This window comes from Oncorhynchus kisutch, unplaced genomic scaffold, assembly GCF_002021735.2.
Source record: "Oncorhynchus kisutch isolate 150728-3 unplaced genomic scaffold, Okis_V2 scaffold728, whole genome shotgun sequence".
NCBI lineage: Eukaryota > Metazoa > Chordata > Actinopteri > Salmoniformes > Salmonidae > Oncorhynchus > Oncorhynchus kisutch.
The window spans coordinates 134,047-156,396 of NW_022262673.1; the positions used below are offsets into that span (position 1 = coordinate 134,047).

The following is a 22,350-nucleotide window of genomic DNA, read 5'->3' on the forward strand; positions in this document are numbered from 1 at the left end:
ACCAGTCTTTTTATCTATAGTATGTAGCCCCAGGGATCACCACTGTGTATGGAGATAGTGGAGAGTTAACATCTTAACACCAGTCTTTTTATCTATAGTATGTAGCCCCAGGGATCACCACTATGCTGACCCTTCATATTGTATATATGTGTACAGGCATTAGTACTAGAAGCCATTGATTAAGCGTCACCGTGGTGATGACTAGAAGGTAAATAAATACTAAAGCCTGTGATGAGTTAGCACTCTTTTATATATACTGTACTGAAGCCAGCTACATGCCATCTTTAGGCTAATAATGACCACTGTGACAGATTCAATCGATGCACTGGTATCTAGTGTAGTGATGAAAAGTGCATGGCACACTAAATAAGATGGGCCAACCTCTTTATTATCAACCGTTTTAAAGAGGACACAATAAATATCACTAATGTCTAGTCCTTGAAAAACAAATGGCTACGCCAACCCCAAGTTCAAGGTCCAAAGCAATCCCTGAATGAATGTTAGAAATGGATAGATTAACAACATAAACATAGCAATAATCAATTCAGAATTCATATTTTATTCCAAATTCATAAAGTAAATTGACATCGTGATCAGTAGTCAAGTGATATTATGCTCAGTTCATGTTCAGATAACTTTACAGCAAATCAATTCATCAACACAATAACAGTTAGTCAAGTTAAGCCCAACCAAACACGACCAAAATCAGGGATAAGAGAAATATAGATTTTAACTCAGCAATGTGCATTATCAATATGGTCTCAAATACATGTCCATATTTGTTGCTGTAAGTTAACATGCTGAATGTGCTAAGTTAGTAATCTTAAAAATAATAAATCTGTTAAAGGCTAAAATAAACATTTATCCAGCCATATATTACAGAAATGTACATGACAACAAAAATGTGCTGAGTTCAAATAAATAAGAAACAAAGTAATCCTGGACTATGTTTCCTCAACAACATCTTGTCTTTTCAGGATCCAAAACATCCAGTACCACAGGCTTGTTGAATAACTCACTGTTTGGTTCTCAACCAGGGATCTTTCTTAGGGTTGGAAAATGTTGGGAACTTTCCACAAATCACCTGGTTTTTCTGTCTTTTTCGTCCCCATTTGAAGATTCTCAGAATAGTGAGGGAAATAAGCAGAAGATTCAGAATCCTCTCATTTTGGAAAATATACCAGAATTTTGCAACAGTAAATCTTTCTTTTTGGAAACATAAAAACACGGAATTGGTGGAGATGACATTTGAAACAACAGGCACATACCCATAGTAACACAAAGAGGGTTGCATCTCAAATGGAACACTATTCCCTATATAGTGCACTACTTTTGACCAGGGTCCAATAGGGCTTTGGTCAAAATAAGTGCACTATATTTGAAATGGGATGCAATCAGGGTTTTACATACTGCTTTGAACAAAGACACTTGACTGAACAAAAGACTAAAAGTTGCCCTAATAGAAAAACCTCCCAATCACCCTCTCCTGTTATAATACACAACGTGGTGGAATATTAACCCATCTCAGGCAGAAACCAGAAAACAACAGTTCAAATTAAAGTTTTACTGCCTTGCATGAACAATCCAAATGTCATATTCTTATGTTATAGCAAACCAGCTGTAACAGAAACCAATCCGGTTTAAATGTCTCCTGGTCCATGCAGGTAGCAGACCTGGGCCATATTCATTAGGGCACACTGTTTAAAATGATTTAAAATACTTCAATTGTATTTGATTAAGCTTGCCTTTTGCAGGTGAACCCATAGAAAAGTCCAGAACATGCCAACCCTGCCCACCTGTCACTCCCAGGCAGGCTAAAGCAAATGCTCAAAAGTATTTTAAACATTTCAAATAGTATTTGAACCCAGGTCTGGCAGGCTGTGGTCTTGTCAGTGGACATATTCGTCTTCACTCATGTCAGAGTCATCTGCCTCCACCTCTCCTTCGATCACTGATTTCTTCCCCTTACAACATGACACCAACAGGCCGATGAGGAAAACCTACAGGTGGAAAACATGGAAAGTTACAATCAATCAATCAATCAATCAAACACCACCAGGTCAATGAGGAGAACCTACAGGTGGAAAACATGGACATTTACAATCAAACACCACCAGGCCAATGAGGAGAACCTACAGGTGGAAAACATGGAACGTATGGAAATAAGTCATGGGCCATCTCCCAATACCCATACTAGCGTACTATATAAATAGTATGTGAAAAAAATAAAGTTTTCTAGTATGTGACATTTTGAAAATAGTACAGCAGGTCAATTTATCTGATTATCAGCTGTCGTCAAACACGTGAGTCAGAAAAGACCAATGAATTCTACTAGATCAAACGCCGAAATGAGCATGCAGTTTCAGTAAATGAGCATGCAGTTTCAGTAAATGAGTACGCAGTTTAAGTAAATGAGTACGCAGTTTAAGTAAATTAGTATGCGGTTTAAGTGAATGAGTACGCAGTTTAAGTAAATGAGTACGCAGTTTAAGTAAATGAGTACACGGTTTAAGTAAATGAGTACGCAGTTTAAGTAAATGAGTACGCAGTTTAAGTAAATGAGTATGCAGTTTAAGTAAATGAGTATGCAGTTTAAGTAAATGAGTATGCAGTTTAAGTAAATGAGTACGCAGTTTAAGTAAATGAGTACGCAGTTTAAGTAAATGAGTATGCAGTTTGAGTAAATGAGTACGCAGTTTAAGTAAATGTGTACACAGTTTAAGTAAATGAGTACGCAGTTTAAGTAAATTAGTATGCAGTTTAAGTAAATGTGTACACGGTTTAAGTAAATTGATTTGCGGTTTAAGTAAATGAGTACGCAGTTTAAGTAAATGAGTATGCAGTTTGAGTAAATGAGTACGCAGTTTAAGTAAATGTGTACACAGTTTAAGTAAATGAGTACGCAGTTTATGTAAATTAGTATGCAGTTTAAGTAAATGTGTACACGGTTTAAGTAAATTGATTTGCGGTTTAAGTAAATTAGTACGCAGTTTAAGTAAATTAGTACGCAGTTTAAGTAAATTAGTATGCGGTTTATGTAAATGAGTATGCGGTTTAAGTAAATGAGAATGCAGTTTAAGTAAATGAGTATGCGGTTTAAATGAGTATGCAGTTTAAATGAGTATGCAGTTAAAGTACATGAGGATGCAGTTTAAGTAAATGAGTACGCAGTTTAAGTAAATTAATATGCAGTTTAAGTAAATGAGTATGCTGTTTAAATAAATGAGTATGCAGTTTAAGTAAATGAGGATGCAGTTTAAGTAAATGAGTACGCAGTTTAAGTAAATTAATATGCAGTTTAAGTAAATGAGGATGCAGTTTAAGTAAATGAGGATGCGGTCTAAATGAGTGTGCAGATTAAGTACATGAGTATGCAGTTTAAGTAAATGAGTATGCGGTTTAAGTAAATGAGTACGCGGTTTAAGTAAATGAGTACGCGGTTTAAGTAGGACGCTAGTATGGCGGTCATCTTTAATGTCCAAACAATTTAACCAATCAATCAATTCATTGCAGCTATAATTCTAGCAGACTCAGCAGTACTCAGTAAATCTGATCTGCCTTTACACTATAAATTGCACTTATAGTTACACCATCTGTGACATTTTTGCAAGAACATTGTCAACCAAATCTTTGAGTTTCCAACACATACCCCGATAAACACCCAGTTACCAAAGTAGTAGATGGTACTGAAGAACCAGAACTTGTGGAGGAAAAGGTACGACCTCGTCACTGTGCATTCGTCTGAAAAAGTGAGAAAACAAAAACATGGAAAGAACATAATTGAGTCTTTGCTAACACTGCATTAGTTTGACATCAGATAATCTTAGTTCTCTAAACTTAGTTTAGACTTCAAGTGTTGTGTGTTTGGAACGGCAAAGGTATATTAAATGACACAAAAACAAGCATATATTTATATATATATTTATATGTTTCAACAGCACAACATGGTCAGCCTTAGGAGTTCACTGAAGTCACTATGGCTGTGTTAACACAGGCAGCCCAATTCTGATCATTCTTTCAATAATTGGTCTATTGACCAATCAGAATTGTCTTTCCTGTGAAAATGCAGCCATTATGTCTTTAAAATGTTAAAGGATCTTATTCTGGGAGCAATTAACGGCATTATACTAACTGGTAGTGACCCAACACCACCACCATTACAAGGTAGCCCCAAGAGACGCCTCCGACATTAATTACAGGCCCTGCAGCATCCGTTTGATCCATGATGTTAATGCAACAGTTAATGGGATGTAAGTAGGAGCCATTATCAACCAAATGCAGTAAAAAGACCAGTCAGACCAGAAATGGACATTCTAATGGTTGTCATTGAGATTGATATTCTAATGGTTGTCGGTTTCAGAACTAATAGGGACCTTCCTACGCTTTTAGAAAGGAAAGTAACAAGGAAATAGGAAAATAAGAACCTAGCATCCTACTGCATGTATTTTAGACTACCATCATACAATGCAACAGTTAATGGAATGTACGTAAAACACTCATAAACCAAATAACAGAAATCTGCATGTACTTAGCATACGAATGCTTTTAGTATCTTCTTATGAGTCAGAAAGGGGTTTGACATTATAACTACAAAAGCAGGGAAGGGAGATAAACAGCAGAACTTGGTGTGAATCCAGCATCCTAATGCATTTATATTAGACTACGTTCTTATGCATGAGTCAGTGTGTGAGGGGTTGGAGAACTGGCAAAGTAACAGCTAACTAACTACACTGTGTCCACGGGCGATATTCTCAATCCAAGGCGAGGCAGATGGAACAGGTTTAAGTAAATTAAGTTTACGTCAAGTGTCACTGCGAGGTTAAGATGAAGCAGTGTGATTGGACCCTGTAAAAGGATTTAGGTGGGGGTGGAACATCTTCAGGCCATTATTATATTTGAATATCTTTGCTTTTAGTCAATGTTATTATTCTAGTTATGAGTTTACTTAAAATTCTTCACTACAGTATGTAGCAATGTATTCCATGAAATGGGAATATGGAGGCATTCACTTGTAGGTTTTGTTTTCCATGTTGAAGAAACGTTGTCGTAAGAAACAACAGGGTGAGTTGGAAGGTTTCAGCTGTCAATGAAAGTCCATAAGAAACACAGAGTGGCAGTGTGTGTACGAGTAAGTGTGACAAAGCAATCACTTGCAGTGTGGTCAGGTGCCACAAAGAGGGACTTAGGGAAATTGCAGTTGGCTCAGAACAGGGCAGCATGGCTGTCTCAGAACAGGGCAGCATGGCTGTCTCAGAACAGGGCAGCATGGCTGTCTCAGAACAGGGCAGCATGGCTGTCTCAGAACAGGGCAGCATGGCTGTCTCAGAACAGGGCAGCATGGCTGTCTCAGAACAGGGCAGCATGGCTGTCTCAGAACAGGGCAGCATGGCTGTCTCAGAACAGGGCAGCATGGCTGGCACTTAAAAGTACACGGAGAGCTAACATTAATAATATGCATGTCAATCTCTCCTGGCTCAAAGTGGAGGAGAGATTGACTTCATCACTACTTGTTTTTGTAAGAAGTGTTGACAAGTTGAATGTACCAAGGTGTCTGTCTAAACAACGAGCACACAGCTCAGACACCCATACATACCCCAAAAGACATGCCACAAGAGGATTAGTCACAGTCCCCAAGTCCAGAACAGACTATGGGAGGTGCACAGTACTACATAGAGCCATGACTACATGGAACTCTATTCCACATCAGGTAATTGATGCAAGCAGTAGAATCAGATTTAAAAGTCAGAAAAAAAGACACCTTATGGAACAGCGGGGACTGTGAAGAGACACATACAAAGGTACAGACACACACATACATTGTAATATTGTTGTATGGTGGTATTAAAAACATTGTGCATTGTAGATATGTAGTGGTGTAATAATGTTATATGATGTACTGTTTTATCTTTTGTTTTATATGTAATGTAAGTGTCTTAATGTGTTTGAACCCCAGGAAGAGTAGCTGCTGCCTTGGCAGGAACTAATGGGGATCCATAATAAACCCCAGGAAGAGTAGCTGCTGCCTTGGCAGGAACTAATGGGGATCCATAATAAACCCCAGGAAGAGTAGCTGCTGCCTTGGCAGGAACTAATGGGGATCCATAATAAACCTCAGGAAGAGTAGCTGCTGCCTTGGCAGGAACTAATAGGGATCCATAATAAACCCCAGGAAGAGTAGTTGCTGCCTTGGCAGGAACTAATAGGGATCCATAATAAACCCCAGGAAGAGTAGCTGCTGCCTTGGCAGGAACTAATGGGGACCCATAATAAACCCCAGGAAGAGTAGCTGCTGCCTTGGCAGGAACTAATAGGGATCCATAATAAACCCCAGGAAGAGTAGCTGCTGCCTTGGCAGGAACTAATAGGGATCCATAATAAACCCCAGGAAGAGTAGTTGCTGCCTTGGCAGGAACTAATAGGGATCCATAATAAACCCCAGGAAGAGTAGCTGCTGCCTTGGCAGGAACTAATAGGGATCCATAATAAACCCCAGGAAGAGTAGCTGCTGCCTTGGCAGGAACTAATAGGGATCCATAATAAACCCCAGGAAGAGTAGCTGCTGCCTTGGCAGGAACTAATAGGGATCCATAATAAACCCCAGGAAGAGTAGTTGCTGCCTTGGCAGGAACTAATAGGGATCCATAATAAACCCCAGGAAGAGTAGCTGCTGCCTTGGCAGGAACTAATAGGGATCCATAATAAACCCCAGGAAGAGTAGCTGCTGCCTTGGCAGGAACTAATAGGGATCCATAATAAACCCCAGGAAGAGTAGCTGCTGCCTTGGCAGGAACTAATAGGGATCCATAATAAACCCCAGGAAGAGTAGCTGCTGCCTTGGCAGGAACTAATAGGGATCCATAATAAACCCCAGGAAGAGTAGCTGCTGCCTTGGCAGGAACTAATAGGGATCCATAATAAACCCCAGGAAGAGTAGTTGCTGCCTTGGCAGGAACTAATAGGGATCCATAATAAACCCCAGGAAGAGTAGCTGCTGCCTTGGCAGGAACTAATAGGGATCCATAATAAACCCCAGGAAGAGTAGCTGCTGCCTTGGCAGGAACTAATAGGGATCCATAATAAACCCCAGGAAGAGTAGCTGCTGCCTTGGCAGGAACTAATAGGGATCCATAATAAACCCCAGGAAGAGTAGTTGCTGCCTTGGCAGGAACTAATAGGGATCCATAATAAACCCCAGGAAGAGTAGCTGCTGCCTTGGCAGGAACTAATAGGGATCCATAATAAACCTCAGGAAGAGTAGCTGCTGCCTTGGCAGGAACTAATAGGGATCCATAATAAACCCCAGGAAGAGTAGCTGCTGCCTTGGCAGGAACTAATAGGGATCCATAATAAACCCCAGGAAGAGTAGCTGCTGTCTTAGTAGGAACTAATAGGGATCCATAATAAACCCCAGGAAGAGTAGCTGCTGTCTTAGTAGGAACTAATGGGGATCCATAATAAACCCCAGGAAGAGTAGCTGCTGCCTTGGCAGGAACTAATAGGGATCCATAATAAACCCCAGGAAGAGTAGCTGCTGTCTTAGTAGGAACTAATGGGGATCCATAATAAACCTCAGGAAGAGTAGCTGCTCTCTTAGTAGGAACTAATGGGGATCCATAATAAACCCCAGGAAGAGTAGCTGCTGTCTTAGTAGGAACTAATAGGGATCCATAATAAACCCCAGGAAGAGTAGCTGCTGTCTTAGTAGGAACTAATAGGGATCCATAATAAATACAAATACTTGCATGCAGTCTTATTACCCAAGCAAAGCACTTGCTGTGCAACTGTGTAACTAACGATGGCCCTGTCCTCACTTAAGACTACAATCTGAGAATCTGTTCAATGGTCATTCCAATTGTTGATATGCACCTATGGATTCTTAATAAAAAAAATGTTTTATCAATGAATTCCTTTTGAATTTGGGAGGGGTTACATTTCCCTAGCCCATCCTTTAGCTGTATACCAAAACAAGTGGCAGGGCTACCGTTTTGTTGTTTTTCAAATCCCAGAATGGAACTTTAAGTGCCCCTGTCCTGACTGATGTGTCTTAGAGGGGCTGTTAACGCCATAGAGGAACCCAGCCTCGGGCTAACTGTGTCACGGTAACTGAAAAAGCCTACAACTCTTCTTGTAAAGTAGAAAGCTGTGTCACTGTCACTGTGGATAGGGCTGATCCCTGGATAACTTCCAATGTGAAGTCACAGACGACAGAATCTTAAACACCACTCATATGTCATAATGTACTGCATACCTACACGTAATAAACTCAGCAAAAAAGAACAGTCCTCTCACTGTCAACTGCGTTTATTTTCAGCAAACTTAACATGTGTAAATATTTGTATGAGTATAACAAGATTCAACAACTGAGACATAAACTGAACAAGTTCCACAGACATGTGACTAAAATAAATGGAATATTGTGTCCCCGAACAAAGGATGGGGGTCAAAAGTAACAGTCAGTATCTGGTGTGGCTATCAGTGGTATTAAGTACTGCAGTGCAGATTTGCCAGTTCTCGCTGTGAGATGTTACCCCACTCTTCCACCAAGGCACCTGCAAGTTCCCGGACATTTCTGGGGGGAATGGACCTAGCCCTCACCCTCCGATCCAACAGGTCCCAGACGTGCTCCATGGTATTGTGATCCGGGCTCTTCGATGGCCAGAACACTGACACTCCTGTCTTGCAGGAAATCATGCACAGAATGAGCAGTATGGCTGGTGGCATTGTCATTCTGGAGGGTCATGTCAGGCTGAGCCTGCAGGAAGTGTACCACATGAGGGAGGAGGATGTCTTCCCTGAAACGCACAGCGTTGAGAATGCCTGCAATGACAACAAGCTCAGTCCGATGATGCTGTGACACACCGCCCCAGACCATGACGGACCCTCCACATCCAAATCGATCCCAATCCAGAGCACAGGCCTCGGTGTAACGCTCCAGAGTACAGGCCTTGGTGTAACGCTCCAGAGTACAGGTCTCGGTGTAACGCTCCAGAGTACAGGCCTCGGTGTAACGCTCCAGAGTACAGGTCTCGGTGTAACGCTCCAGAGTACAGGCCTCGGTGTAACGCTCCAGAGTACAGGCCTCGGTGTAAAGCTCATTCCGTCGACAATAATCGCGAATCCGACCATCACCCCTGGTGAGACAAAACCACGACTCGTCAGTAAAGAGCACTTTTTGCCAGTCCTGTCTGGTCCAGCGACGGTGGGTTTGTGCCCATAGGCGACGTTGTGGCCGGTGATGTCTGGTGAGGACCTGCCTTACAACAGGCCTACAAGCCCTCAGTCCAGCCTCTCTCAGCCTATTGGGGACAGTCTGAGCACTGATGGAGGGATTGTGCGTTCCTGGTGTAACTCAGGTGTTTGTTGTTGCCATCTTGTATCTGTCCTGCAGGTGTGATGTTTGGATGTACCGATCCTGTGCAGGTGTTGTTACACGTGGTCTGCCACTGCGAGGATGATCCGTCCCATCTCCCTGTAGCGCTGTCTTAGGCGTCTCACAGTACGGACATGGCAATTTATTGCCCTGGCCACATCTGCAGTCCTCATGCCTCCTTGCAGCATGCCTAAGGCACATTCACACAGATGAGCAGGGACACTGGGCATCTTTCTTTTGGTGTTTTTCAGAGTCAGTAGAAAGGCCTCTTTAGTGTCCTAAGTTTTCATAACTTTGACCTTAATTGCCCACCTAATTGTACTTAATTGTAAACTGTTAGTGTCTTAACGACGTTCTGCAGGTGCATGTTCATTAATTGTATGGGAATTTTCTTTGAAAGACAGGGTTCTAAAAAAGGGATGGTTCTCTTTTTGCTGAGTTTATGTGGTGTTAAGTCATATGTACTGCAGCCTTGTATCTCAGCAACTACACATCTCATATGTACTGCCGCCTTGTATCTTAGCAACAACACATCTCATATGTACTGCAGCCTTGTATCTTAGCAACAACACATCTCATATGTACTGCAGCCTTGTATCTTAGCAACAACACATCTCATATGTACTGCAGCCTTGTATCTTAGCAACACCACATCTCATATGTACTGCAGCCTTGTATCTTAGCAACAACACATCTCATATGTACTGCAGGCTTCCATCTTGGCATCAACACATTTCATATGTAGTGTAAGTATCTACCTAATATAGGATGTTTTAGTCACAGTTAATGTACTGTAAGCTTCCATCTATATCTATATAATGTGTTTTAAAGACAGAGAGGTGAGGGACTGGATGGGCAAGCTAGCAACTGCTGCTGTTTTCTTTAGAATTTAAACAAATAAAAGAATGACTGACCTTTAAGAAAACCACAACTTTAACCAACACGATAGAGAAACAGTTTGACTATCATATACTGAATATGGCCAGGAGATTTAAGGTGACTTCAAAGTGTCTGCAAAGAAAATAAGATCCAAGTCACAGAAATCCCATGACAAACTAACCATGCAAAACATCTGAGACTGTCACTGCAGCTCTAAAGAAGGTTAATTATGTGTGTGTCTGTGTGTGTGTGTGTCTGTGTCTGTGTGTGTGTGTGTGTGTGTCTGTGTGTGTGTGTGTGTGCAGACAAGGAGAATCCTGGATAATAGCTAAGCGGCTCTCCAGTCGCCACAGTGCAACAAAAAAGAAAGACAAGAAAAAAATAGCATTTGAAAAGAAGTGGGTAAACTGTGTAATTCACTTGTCTGCAGGGCTGGAGGGCTGAGGTATCCATGACAGGCTAAGGCTGTTGTCCAAATGGAACTATAGTCCTTACATTCTACACTACTTCTGATGAGAGCCCTATGGGCCTGGGTCATAAGTAGTGCACTCTATAGTAAATACGGTGCAATTTGGGATAGAGCCTAAGAGAGTGGCCAGTCATTTGCTCTATTCAGCTCTAAATGGAGAGGAGGAGAGGCAGAAAGGAAGAGGAGGAGGAGGAGGAGAAAAGGAGAGAGGAGACGGTCAGATTGCCCTTAGGCTTCAGAGTTTTCCTATTGTCAGAGTTTGGGGAATCCCCAGTCTTACCTGATGAGCCGGTCCCAGGAAGGGAAAGGTAGGGAGTTTACATGGATGAGAAGGAAATGAAAGGAGTTGTGATGTAATAAATAGGAGCTGTAGGGACAGATACTGTTGGGCAGAGGAATGGGTAGACCTTAAGTACAAGTACAAACAATGTGATTGGAAACAGGCTTTGCCAGGGACTTCAAAATAAACCCTGGAGAGAACGTGTTCAACAAGGGTCAAGAGATGAGGATGGGATAACATCCTATTCCATTCTAAAAGCTGGAGATGCTATATAGTAATAAGATATTTAGCAATATTTGTTCAATACTGTGCTCGGTCCCTGACATAAAACAAAGAACATAAAATAAAGAAACCAGTGCTTGGAGCCTACTGAAGACGGCTTAGCATGTATTTCAGCAGTTAGCTACGTGTGAAGTATTGTATTGTAGAAGTTAGCTACGTGTGAGGTATTGTATTGTAGCAGTTAGCTACGTGTGAAATATTGTATTGTAGCAGTTAGCTACGTGTGAGGTATTGTAATGTAGCAGTTAGCTACGTGTGAGGTATTGTATTGTAGCAGTTAGCTACGTGTGAAATATTGTATTGAGCAGTTAGCTACGTGTGAGGTATTGTAATGTAGCAGTTAGCTACGTGTGAAATATTGTATCATAGCAGATAGCTCCGTGTGAAATATTGTATCATAGCAGTTAGCTACGTGTGAGGTATTGTATCATAGCAGTTAGCTACGTGTGAGGTATTGTATTGTAGCAGATAGCTACATGTGAAATATTGTAATGTAGCAGTTAGCTAGGTGTGAAATATTGTATCATAGCAGTTAGCTACGTGTGAGGTATTGTATCATAGCAGATAGCTACGTGTGAGGTATTGTATCATAGCAGTTAGCTACGTGTGAGGTATTGTATTGTAGCAGATAGCTACGTGTGAAGTATTGTATTGTAGCAGTTAGCTACGTGTGAGGTATTGTAATGTAGCAGTTAGCTACGTGTGAGGTATTGTAATGTAGCAGTTAGCTACGTGTGAGGTATTGTAATGTAGCAGTTAGCTACATGTGAAGTATTGTATTGTAGCAGTTAGCTACGTGTGAAGTATTGTATTGTAGCAGTTAGCTACGTGTGAGGTATTGTAATGTAGCAGTTAGCTACGTGTGAGGTATTGTAATATAGCAGTTAGCTACATGTGAAGTATTGTATTGTAGCAGTTAGCTACGTGTGAAGTATTGTATTGTAGCAGTTAGCTACGTGTGAGGTATTGTAATGTAGCAGTTAGCTACGTGTGAGGTATTGTAATGTAGCAGTTAGCTACATGTGAAGTATTGTATTGTAGCAGTTAGCTACATGTGAGGTATTGTATTGTAGCAGTTAGCTACGTGTGAAGTATTGTAATGTAGCAGTTAGCTACATGTGAAGTATTGTATTGTAGCAGTTAGCTACGTGTGAGGTATTGTATTGTAGCAGTTAGCTACATGTGAGGTATTGTATTGTAGCAGTTAGCTACATGTGAAGTATTGTATTGTAGCAGTTAGCTACATGTGAGGTATTGTATTGTAGCAGTTAGCTACGTGTGAAGTATTGTATTGTAGCAGTTAGTATTGGCATGTCTTCCTTAGCATGATTTATTTTGTAAATAGCAGGTGCTGTTATCTGGACCGTAAACACATGGTCGTCCCTGTGTGTGTGAGAGAGAGCCGAACACTGGAGGGAATTAAAATGACCAACCTTTGAAAGTGAAGCTCACTTTACTTAATCAGTTTGATTCTCACACTTCCCATTGATCATGGAAGCTTGTCACTTACGTAACTGGCCCAATTATTTTTGTGCGGTGATAAGGGAGGCCATCTACCACCACGGATATGTGATATGCTTTCCTATAATAATATACTGTGCATTCATCTTCTTGACTTTAGTCAACAATTTATCGTGTTATTATTGTTCGACCATTTCAATAACAGTCAGATAAACACAATTGGTCTGATAAAAACGTGAAAAAAGTGTCAATCATTAACATAGCAAGCACAATACTTATTTAAGCGAGAAAACTACTATCTCTTTACATACATTATCAACTCTGCCCCATAGCTATTATAAAGGTCCTACGCCCTCCGAGAGGCTCTAGATTTCCCCCCTGATGTTGGTAGAGACAGTCAGGATGACCCGGCTGACGTTGGTAGAGACAGTCAGGATGACCCCACTGACGTTGGTAGAGACAGTCAGGATGACCCCCCTGACGTTGGTAGAGACAGTCAGGATGACCCCACTGACGTTGGTAGAGACAGTCAGGATGACCCCGCTGACGTTGGTAGAGACAGTCAGGATGACCCCCCTGACGTTGGTAGAGACAGTCAGGATGACCCCACTGACTTTGGTAGAGACAGTCAGGATGACCCCACTGACGTTGGTAGAGACAGTCAGGATGACCCCGCTGATGTTGGTAGAGACAGTCAGGATGACCCCGCTGATGTTGGTAGAGACAGTCAGGATGACCCCGCTGACGTTGGTAGAGACAGTCAGGATGACCTCACTGACGTTGGTGGAGACAGTCAGGATGATCTCACTGATGTAGGGGGGTTAGGGTCCTCTCTGGTTTAATTTAAATGACAACTTTCCCCAGGCCTTTATAAACTATAGTCTAGTTAGGCTGTTACACCAGAAAATAATAGGTTTTGTGACAACTGCAATGTGATTTCAATTTTGTCGGAGGGATTTTTCGTAAGGTTAAGGATCCCAACTTGGTTTAAAAGTTCATACCTCTATTTCTAATACAGCCATCTCTAATGTCAGTACACAATGAGGGACTAACTTAGATGATAGGAAAGCAACCCGGCCACCCTGTTTCTCCCACCACCTCCTCTCTCTTTGTCCTGCACCACCTCCTCTCTCTTTGTCCTGCACCACCTTCCCTCTCTCTTTGTCCTGCACCACCTCCTCTCTCTTTGTCCTGCACCTCCTCCCCTCTCTCTTTGTCCTGCACCACCTTCCCTCTCTCTTTGTCCTGCACCAGCTTCCCTCTCTTTGTCCTGCACCTCCTCCCCTCTCTCTTTGTCCTGCACCACCTTCCCTCTCTCTTTGTCCTGCACCACCTCCTCTCTCTTTGTCCTGCACCTCCTCCCCTCTCTCTTTGTCCTGCACCACCTCCTCTCTCTTTGTCCTGCACCACCTTCCCTCTCTCTTTGTCCTGCACCACCTCCTCTCTCTTTGTCCTGCACCACCTTCCCTCTCCCTTTGTCCTGCACCACTTCCCCTCTCTCTTTGTCCTGCACCACCTCCCCCCTCTCTTTGTCCTGCACCACCAACCCTCTCTCTTTGTCCTGCACCACCTTCCCTCTCTCTTTGTCCTGCACCACCTTCCCTCTCTCTTTGTCCTGCACCACTTCCCCTCTCTCTTTGTCCTGCACCACCTCCCCCCTCTCTTTGTCCTGCACCACCTTCCCTCTCTCTTTGTCCTGCACCACTTCCCCTCTCTCTTTGTCCTGCACCACCTTCCCTCTCTCTTTGTCCTGCACCACTTCCCCTCTCTCTTTGTCCTGCACCACCTCCCCCCTCTCTTTGTCCTGCACCACCAACCCTCTCTCTTTGTCCTGCACCACCTTCCCTCTCTCTTTGTCCTGCACTAATTCCCCTCTCTCTTTGTCCTGCACCACCTTCCCTCTCTCTTTGTCCTGCACCACCTTCCCTCTCTTTGTCCTGCACCACCTTCCCTCTCTCTTTGTCCTGCACCACTTCCCTCTCTCTTTGTCCTGCACCACCTTCCCTCTCTCTTTGTCCTGCACCACCTCCTCTCTCTTTGTCCTGCACCACCTTCCCTCTCTCTTTGTCCTGCACCACCTCCCCTCTCTCTTTGTCCTGCACCACCTTCCCTCTCTCTTTGTCCTGCACCACCTTCCCTCTCTCTTTGTCCTGCACCACCTTCTCTCTCTCTTTGTCCTGCACTACTTCCCCTCTCTCTTTGTCCTGCACCACCTCCCCCCTCTCTTTGTCCTGCACCACCAACCCTCTTTCTTTGTCCTGCACCACCTCCTCTCTCTTTGTCCTGCACCACCTTCCCTCTCTCTTTGTCCTGCACCACCTTCCCTATCTCTTTGTCCTGCACCACCTTCCCTCTCTATTTGTCCTGCACCACCAACCCTCTCTCTTTGTCCTGCACCACCTTCCCTCTCTCTTTGTCCTGCACCACCTTCCCTCTCTATTTGTCCTGCACCACCTTCCCTCTCTCTTTGTCCTGCACCACTTTCTCTCTCTCTTTGTCCTGCACCTCCTCCCCTCTCTCTCCTCCACAACCAACTCTTCTCCCGGTAATTTTTTTCTCCACCTCTTCGGCCATCTGCAGCACCCCAGCTGCCCTGCTGAATTACAGGGCTCAGAGTCTCCGCCTCCACAGATGGCTCTCTACAGTGGTCTGCCTAAACAAATTACTGTGTACACCCCTGACCCACTTCACCTTGAAATACACCTCTACTGTTCCAGTTCCGTGTGCGTGCGTGTGTGTGGAGAGAGCACTGTTACCGTTCCTAGACTGGAGTAGGAACACAGACCACTTTTGAACATCAGGTAATTCAACCTTCAGTAAAGATGCAGAGGCGAGGGGAGTGTGTGTGTGTGTGAGGGGAGGTGAGAGAGAGGAAGGTGAGCTCTGGCTGGCTTCTCTTACATGATACATTATGTATGGTAGCTTTTATACACACACACATACAGACAGCCAAGTAGATCTATAAGGGGATCACAGTCTTTCCCACAGTACTAACAAGGACACTATTTCCCACAGTACTAACAAGGACACTAGTTTCCACAGTACTAACAAGGACACTATTTCCCACAGAACTAACAAGGACACTAGTTCCCACAGTACTAACAAGGACACTATTTCCCACAGTACTAACAAGGACACTATTTCCCACAGAACTAACAAGGACACTAGTTCCCACAGTACTAACAAGGACACTATTTCCCACAGTACTACCAAGGACACTAGTTCCCACAGTACTAACAAGAGCACTATTTCCCACAGAACTAACAAGGACACTATTTCCAGCGTTCAAGGTTCCTTCCATTTTGAATTCCTTTCTCCTCCATCAAAACACGCACTAGTCCTGGACATGATACAATACTCTACTAGACCAGACTTCCTGGGCCCCAAGAGTCAGTCTCTCTCTCTCCCTCTCTCCCTCCCTCCCCCTTCTTCCCTAGTTAAAAGCTTTCATAGCATTACAAGTTTCAACAACAAAATTGACCGCAGAAGTGCTCTACTAATCTGTTCAAATTGTGAGTGAATCTTTCTGAGAAATGTCCAATGGTCACACCAAATGTGCTGTTCTAAATAAAAAGGGCCAGGAAGGATGGAAAGTGACATTTAATTAAATAATTGAAAGAAAGTGCAACATGTCTGGTCTGTTCAAGTCAAATAAGGAAGAGAGGGTGTGTGTGTGTGTATGTGTGTGTGTGTGTGTGTGTGTATGTGTGTGTGTGTGTGTGTATGTGTGTGTGTGTGTGTGTGTGTATGTGTGTGTGTGGCTTTCTCACCAGTCAGTTGCAATTAATAATACTAACTTTTTCTCAGACTAATATGTCCAAAGGGTGAAATCTATTCCTTGAAGTACGCTCCCCAGTAGACCTGGATTCACTTTAACTACTGTGAGAAATCTTTCAAAGTATAGTAGCGTTGCTTAAGCCTGCCTGGAATGCCAGATGGGCGGGATTAGCATATTTACCTATAACTATTCTATTGGTTCCATAGCGCCAGGCAAGCTCAATCATGCCCAGACAAAGAATCTGAAAGGATTTCAATTAGTATTTGAACCCAGGTCTGATAAGAGCCGCTCCACTCCAGGAGTAATCAGTGTGAATGGTGAGATGTCCCCTCATCAGTCTACCTGATCAGAACTCCGCTAGAGAAATGTCAGAGTCAGTCGGTCTACGCATCCCATCTCCATGGAGCACACACACAATCACATCCCATCTCCATGGAGAGCACACACACAATCACATCCCATCTCCATGGAGAGCACACACACAATCACATCCCATCTCCATGGAGAGCACACACACACACAATCACATCCCATCTCCATGGAGAGAGCACACACACACACACAATCACATCCCATCTCCATGGAGAGCACACACACACACACAATCACATCCCATCTCCATGGAGAGCACACACACACACACACACACAATCACATCCCATCTCCATGGAGAGAACACACACACACACAATCACATCCCATCTCCATGGAGAGCACACACACACACACATCCCATCTCCATGGAGCACACACACACACACACAATCACATCCCATCTCCATGGAGAGCACACACACAATCACATCCCATCTCCATGGAGAGCACACACACACACACACAATCACACCCCATCTCCATGGAGCACACACACACACACACACAACCACACCCCATCTCCATGGAGCACACACACACAATCACACCCCATCTCCATGGAGCACACACACACACACAATCACACCCCATCTCCATGGAGCACATACACACACATTATAAAGTGAGGTCATTATAAAGTGTGAGACTGCATACCAGACTGAGCCAGACAAGACAGTAACCTTCCAGTCTAGACTGAGAGACAGACAAGAAGAGAGTAACCCTCCAGTCTGGACTGAGAGACAGACAAGAAGAGAGTAACCCTCCAGTCTGGACTGAGAGACAGACAAGAAGAGAGTAACCCTCCAGTCTGGACTGAGAGACAGACAAGAAGAGAGTAACCCTCCAGTCTGGACTGAGAGACAGACAAGAAGAGAGTAACCCTCCAGTCTGGACTGAGACAGACAAGAAGAGACTAACCCTCCAGTCTGGACTGAGAGACAGACAAGAAGAGAGTAACCCTCCAGTCAAACTCGCCCCTCGGCTTCGCCGACCAACCCGTGTGCCCCTCGTGGTCGTGAACTTTGGAGTCGCCGTTGGTCCTCCTTCGCTGCCTCCGCCTGCTTCCATGGCAGGGTCTTGTCCCCTACCATAACCTCCTCCCATGTCCATGATGTCCTCCACTCACTTTTCTCCCGGGCCCAGGATCCCTGCTCCTCCTGGCCACATTGCTTGGTCCTTGGTGGTGGCATCTTCGGTTACATCCATTGGTAGAAGGAGACCAAGGTGCAGCGTGGTAGACGTACATTATACTTTTATTTTAAATGACACCAAAAAACAACAAAATGCAAAACGAACGTAAAGCTATATGTAGTGCAGAAAGCCACTACACACAAATAAGATCCCACAACTGAAGGTGGGAAAAAGGGCTGCCTAAGTACGATTCCAAATCAGAGACAACGATAGACAGCTGCCTCTGATTGGGAACCATACTCGGCCAACAAAGAAATAGACAAACTAGAATGCCCACCCAAATCACACCCTGACCTAACAAAATAGAGAAATAAAAAGGCTCTCTAAGGTCAGGGATTGACACCTGAAGTTCCAGATTTGCAGTTTTGATACTTTTCTAATGGTTCTATGGCAGCAGGCAAGCTCAATCAAGCACAGAAACATTATTTGACATGATTGCAAATAGTATTTGAACCCGGGTCTAGTCTAAGAGCGAGGGGGTTGAAGTGCTCGGCCATAATTACATGTGAAATATATGAATATGTTACAGATCTTTAACTGACTCCCTCATCCTCACCTGGCCCTCCACCAGCCTCAATATGTTACACATGATGCTGATGACCTTTTCCTCCGTTTCATCAACAAAACAAAAACAATTACAAATGCGCTGGAGGTGAACAGAGTTGCTGTTTCACTTGATGCTGACTGAATAGAGTTGCTGTTTCACCTGATGCTGACTGAACAGAGTTGCTGTTTCACCTGATGCTGACTGAACAGAGTTGCTGTTTCACCTGATGCTGACTGAACAGAGTTGCTGTTTCACCTGATGCTGACTGAACAGAGGTGCTGTTTCACCTGATGCTGACTGAACAGAGGTGCTGTTTCACTTGATGCTGACTGAACAGAGGTGCTGTTTCACCTGATGCTGACCGAACAGAGGTGCTGTTTCACCTGATGCTGACTGAACAGAGGTGCTGTTTCACCTGATGCTGACTGAACAGAGGTGCTGTTTCACCTGATGCTGACTGAACAGTGGTGCTGTTTCACTTGATGCTGACTGAACAGAGGTGCTGTTTCACCTGATGCTGACTGAACAGAGGTGCTGTTTCACCTGATGCTGACTGAACAGAGGTGCTGTTTCACCTGATGCTGACTGAACAGAGGTGCTGTTTCACCTGATGCTGACTGAACAGAGTTGCTGTTTCACCTGATGCTGACTGAATTTATTTTCTTTGATTTGATTCTAGTAGCACTTTACTATCTGAGGGAAATATATTCTGTTCAGGGAACTGAGCAGGAAAGACCACTTGACTCAATAAACGCAGATGTTGCTTGTCAAACTGCCATTTGGGGATAAAGCTCTGGGCTCTGATGGGAGAAATGAAAGCTTATCAGGATGAAGACCACAGACAGACAGCAGTCTAGCTGTGGTGTGAGGGATTCACCCTGCTGTAGTTTACAGGCTCACTAAGACACAGGAGTAGATCTAACAGAGAAACATCTTTATAAAGGCACATCTGACGTTTTCATGTCGGCCATAGATAAGTCTGGCTGAATCCTGTTGAAGTGTGAACAATGTCGGTGTCCCAAATGGCACCTTATCTAGTGCACTACTTTTGACCAGGGCCCTAATGGTAGTAGGACCCTATGGGCTCTGGTCAAAAGTAATGGATTAAATAGGGAATAGGGTGTCATTTAGGATGCTGTCAGTGAGTTCTCTGTAATGTCCAGATCAGTGGTCTTCATTTATGAAGGCTCAGGGAATGGACTATGCTATAGATGACCTCTCCTAGTGATCTCTAGACAATGGAGGCTCTGAGAATGGACTATGCTCTAGATGACCTCTCCTAGTGATCTCTAGACAATGGAGGCTCTGAGAATGGACTATGCTCTAGATGACCTCTCCTAGTGATCTCTAGACAATGGAGGCTCTGAGAATGGACTATGCTCTAGATGACCTCTCCTAGTGATCTCTCGACAATGGCAGCAAATAATTAGAATTTCTAGAACGGGCATTCCAAGTCAAGTTAATATATGTGATGGGTGGACCGGCGACCATATTGAGTGTACTGTCTAACTGCTATCGTCTGAGTTGTTTTCCTGTTCTAGTACATCTATGAAGGAACCAATGGCATGCGTCAGTGTAGAGTTTTAAAGAAAACATTTTGTACCGGCGTCCTGATTGCTCCTGTTCATTTTATACAGATTTTTTCATCATTAGGTATTTACTTTGATTTTTTATGGAATTGTTTCTGTTATTTTTTTAAATGAATTTGCATTTACAAAATCATTTTGATGATCCAAATCACTTAGCAAGTTAAACTAGCAAGCAGGCTATCTGCAGGACTGTTAGTTTGGATTTCCATGACAACAGCTTGAGGGGGAGTGAAGAGAGAGGACTGCAATGCCTCGTAGAGACCTTGAACCTCGTGTGGTGAGCTTCCAGTGCCTTTGTGGCTGCTGTTGAATAGCACCAGCCACGTGGGTGCTAAACAGTGCTGGTGGAGAGGAGTGGCTATCTAGCTAACCATCTGCAAACCCAGAGGACGGAGAACGTGAGGCGACAGCGAGGTCCGTTGCTGAGGCAGCGGACCTCACCGTCTCTGACGCCGACTGACTGGCTCCCTCCGAGACCATCAACACTTCCTCCACACTTGATACAATCTGAACTGCTTCAACTTCCAGAGAAACAATCCATCCTTCAGCTCCCATCCTGACTGACACTTTTACAATTGCTTTTGTTTTGACCTTTTTGTATGTTTTTTTCTGATATGTTGTATGCTCATGGATTTCAGTTTGTATTGACCACTATATGAGTGTAATAAAAACTTGAAAGAAAAACAATTTATTCTGGCCCTTAGTATCTTTAGAGCATGGTGCTGGAAATATCAGAGTTGTGGGGCCACAGAATATATGAGTAACTGTCATTGTCAACAGTTATGTAAGTGACTGTTAATTATTAGGGAGTGGGTTGTCATTGTTTGCAACAGTCAAAAGCTCAAAGTGAATCTTTAAAACACATTTTTTTAATTCCTGTACCAATACAGACGTCAAGCAGAACACATGACTCCCCCTAATCATAATTGAATTACTCCATTGTCAGGGTCTCCGGATGTATCAATCCGTATTCCGTAATCATAAAGCAAACAGACAAGCGTTGGAATAACAGCACACCGTTTTGACAAGCTAGAGGCAAGATGACACGATGGCCTGCTTTCTCTAAGAACAAAGTGAAGGGAGTCTTGACTGACACATTCTATTGTCATACAATTCAAAAGACAATCCTCTTGATACTGACACAATTCTAATTGATTTGTTGGGAAGAGGGATGCTCATATTGCCCTGTTGAATGGCCCACCTGCCTTCTCTGAGGCAGCAATAGACATATATAAAACATCATGTTACTGCATCAGTCTCCTCAAGCTAAACACAGTCACTGCAGTCGATGCAGCATTGTTTTCTCATGTTTCCTTCTGCTGTTTGCACTTCTGAAGGAGCATTTGTCTTCCAAAGTGATGATATACAGGTAACTGCCAAAATAAAGGAAACGCCAACATAAAGACTCTTAACAGGGCGTTGATTCACCACGAGCCAGAACAGCTTCAATGCACCTTGGCAAAGATTGTACAAGTGTCTGGAACTCTATTGGAGGGATTTGACACCGTTATTCCACGATAATTACCATCATTTGGTGTTTTGTTGATAGTGGTGGAAAACGCTGTCTGAGGCGACGCTCCAGAATCTTCCAGAATTGTTGAGATCCGTTGACAGACAGCCATGGCATATGGTTTACATCGTTGTCATGCTCATCAAACCATTCAGTGATGGGGGCATTGTCATTCTATGGGGGCATAGCCATGACAGGCAAAATAATGGCCTGCCCATTTTTATACAGTTGAAGTCATAAGTTTACATAGACTTAGGTTGGAATCATTAAAACTCGTTTTTCAACCATTCCACAAAATTCTTGTGAACAAACTATAGTTTAGGCAAGTACGTTCGGACATCTACTTTTTGCATGACACAAGTCATTTTTCCAACAATCGTTCAGGTTATTTCACTTATAATTCCCTGTATCACAATTCCAGTGGGTCAGAAGTTTACATACACTAAGTTGACTGTGCCTTTAAACAGCTTGGAAAATCCCAGAAAATGATGTTATGGCTTTAAAAGCTTCTGATAGACTAATTGACATAATTTGAGTCAATTGGAGGTGTACCTGTGGATGTATTTCAAGGCCTACCTTCAAACTCAGTGCCTCTTTGCTTAACATCATGGAAAATCTA

General features: G+C 43.3%; 1 protein-coding gene across 2 annotated transcripts in view; it reads right to left on the reverse strand.

Annotated features, from left to right (window-relative positions):
* Window positions 1-539: 539 nt before the first annotated feature.
* LOC109884158 (probable lysosomal cobalamin transporter) overlaps window positions 540-22,350 on the reverse strand; it is a 45,102-nt gene continuing 23,291 nt past the window's right edge. For both annotated transcript variants that reach the window (XM_031816019.1, XM_031816018.1), the window contains exons 4-5: window positions 3,650-3,741; window positions 540-2,000 (exon numbers count right to left, since the gene is read on the reverse strand). In XM_031816019.1, coding sequence (XP_031671879.1) covers window positions 1,890-2,000; window positions 3,650-3,741 — 203 coding nt within the window. In that variant the 3' untranslated portion in view covers window positions 540-1,889. The remainder of the gene's footprint in view (window positions 2,001-3,649; window positions 3,742-22,350) is intronic.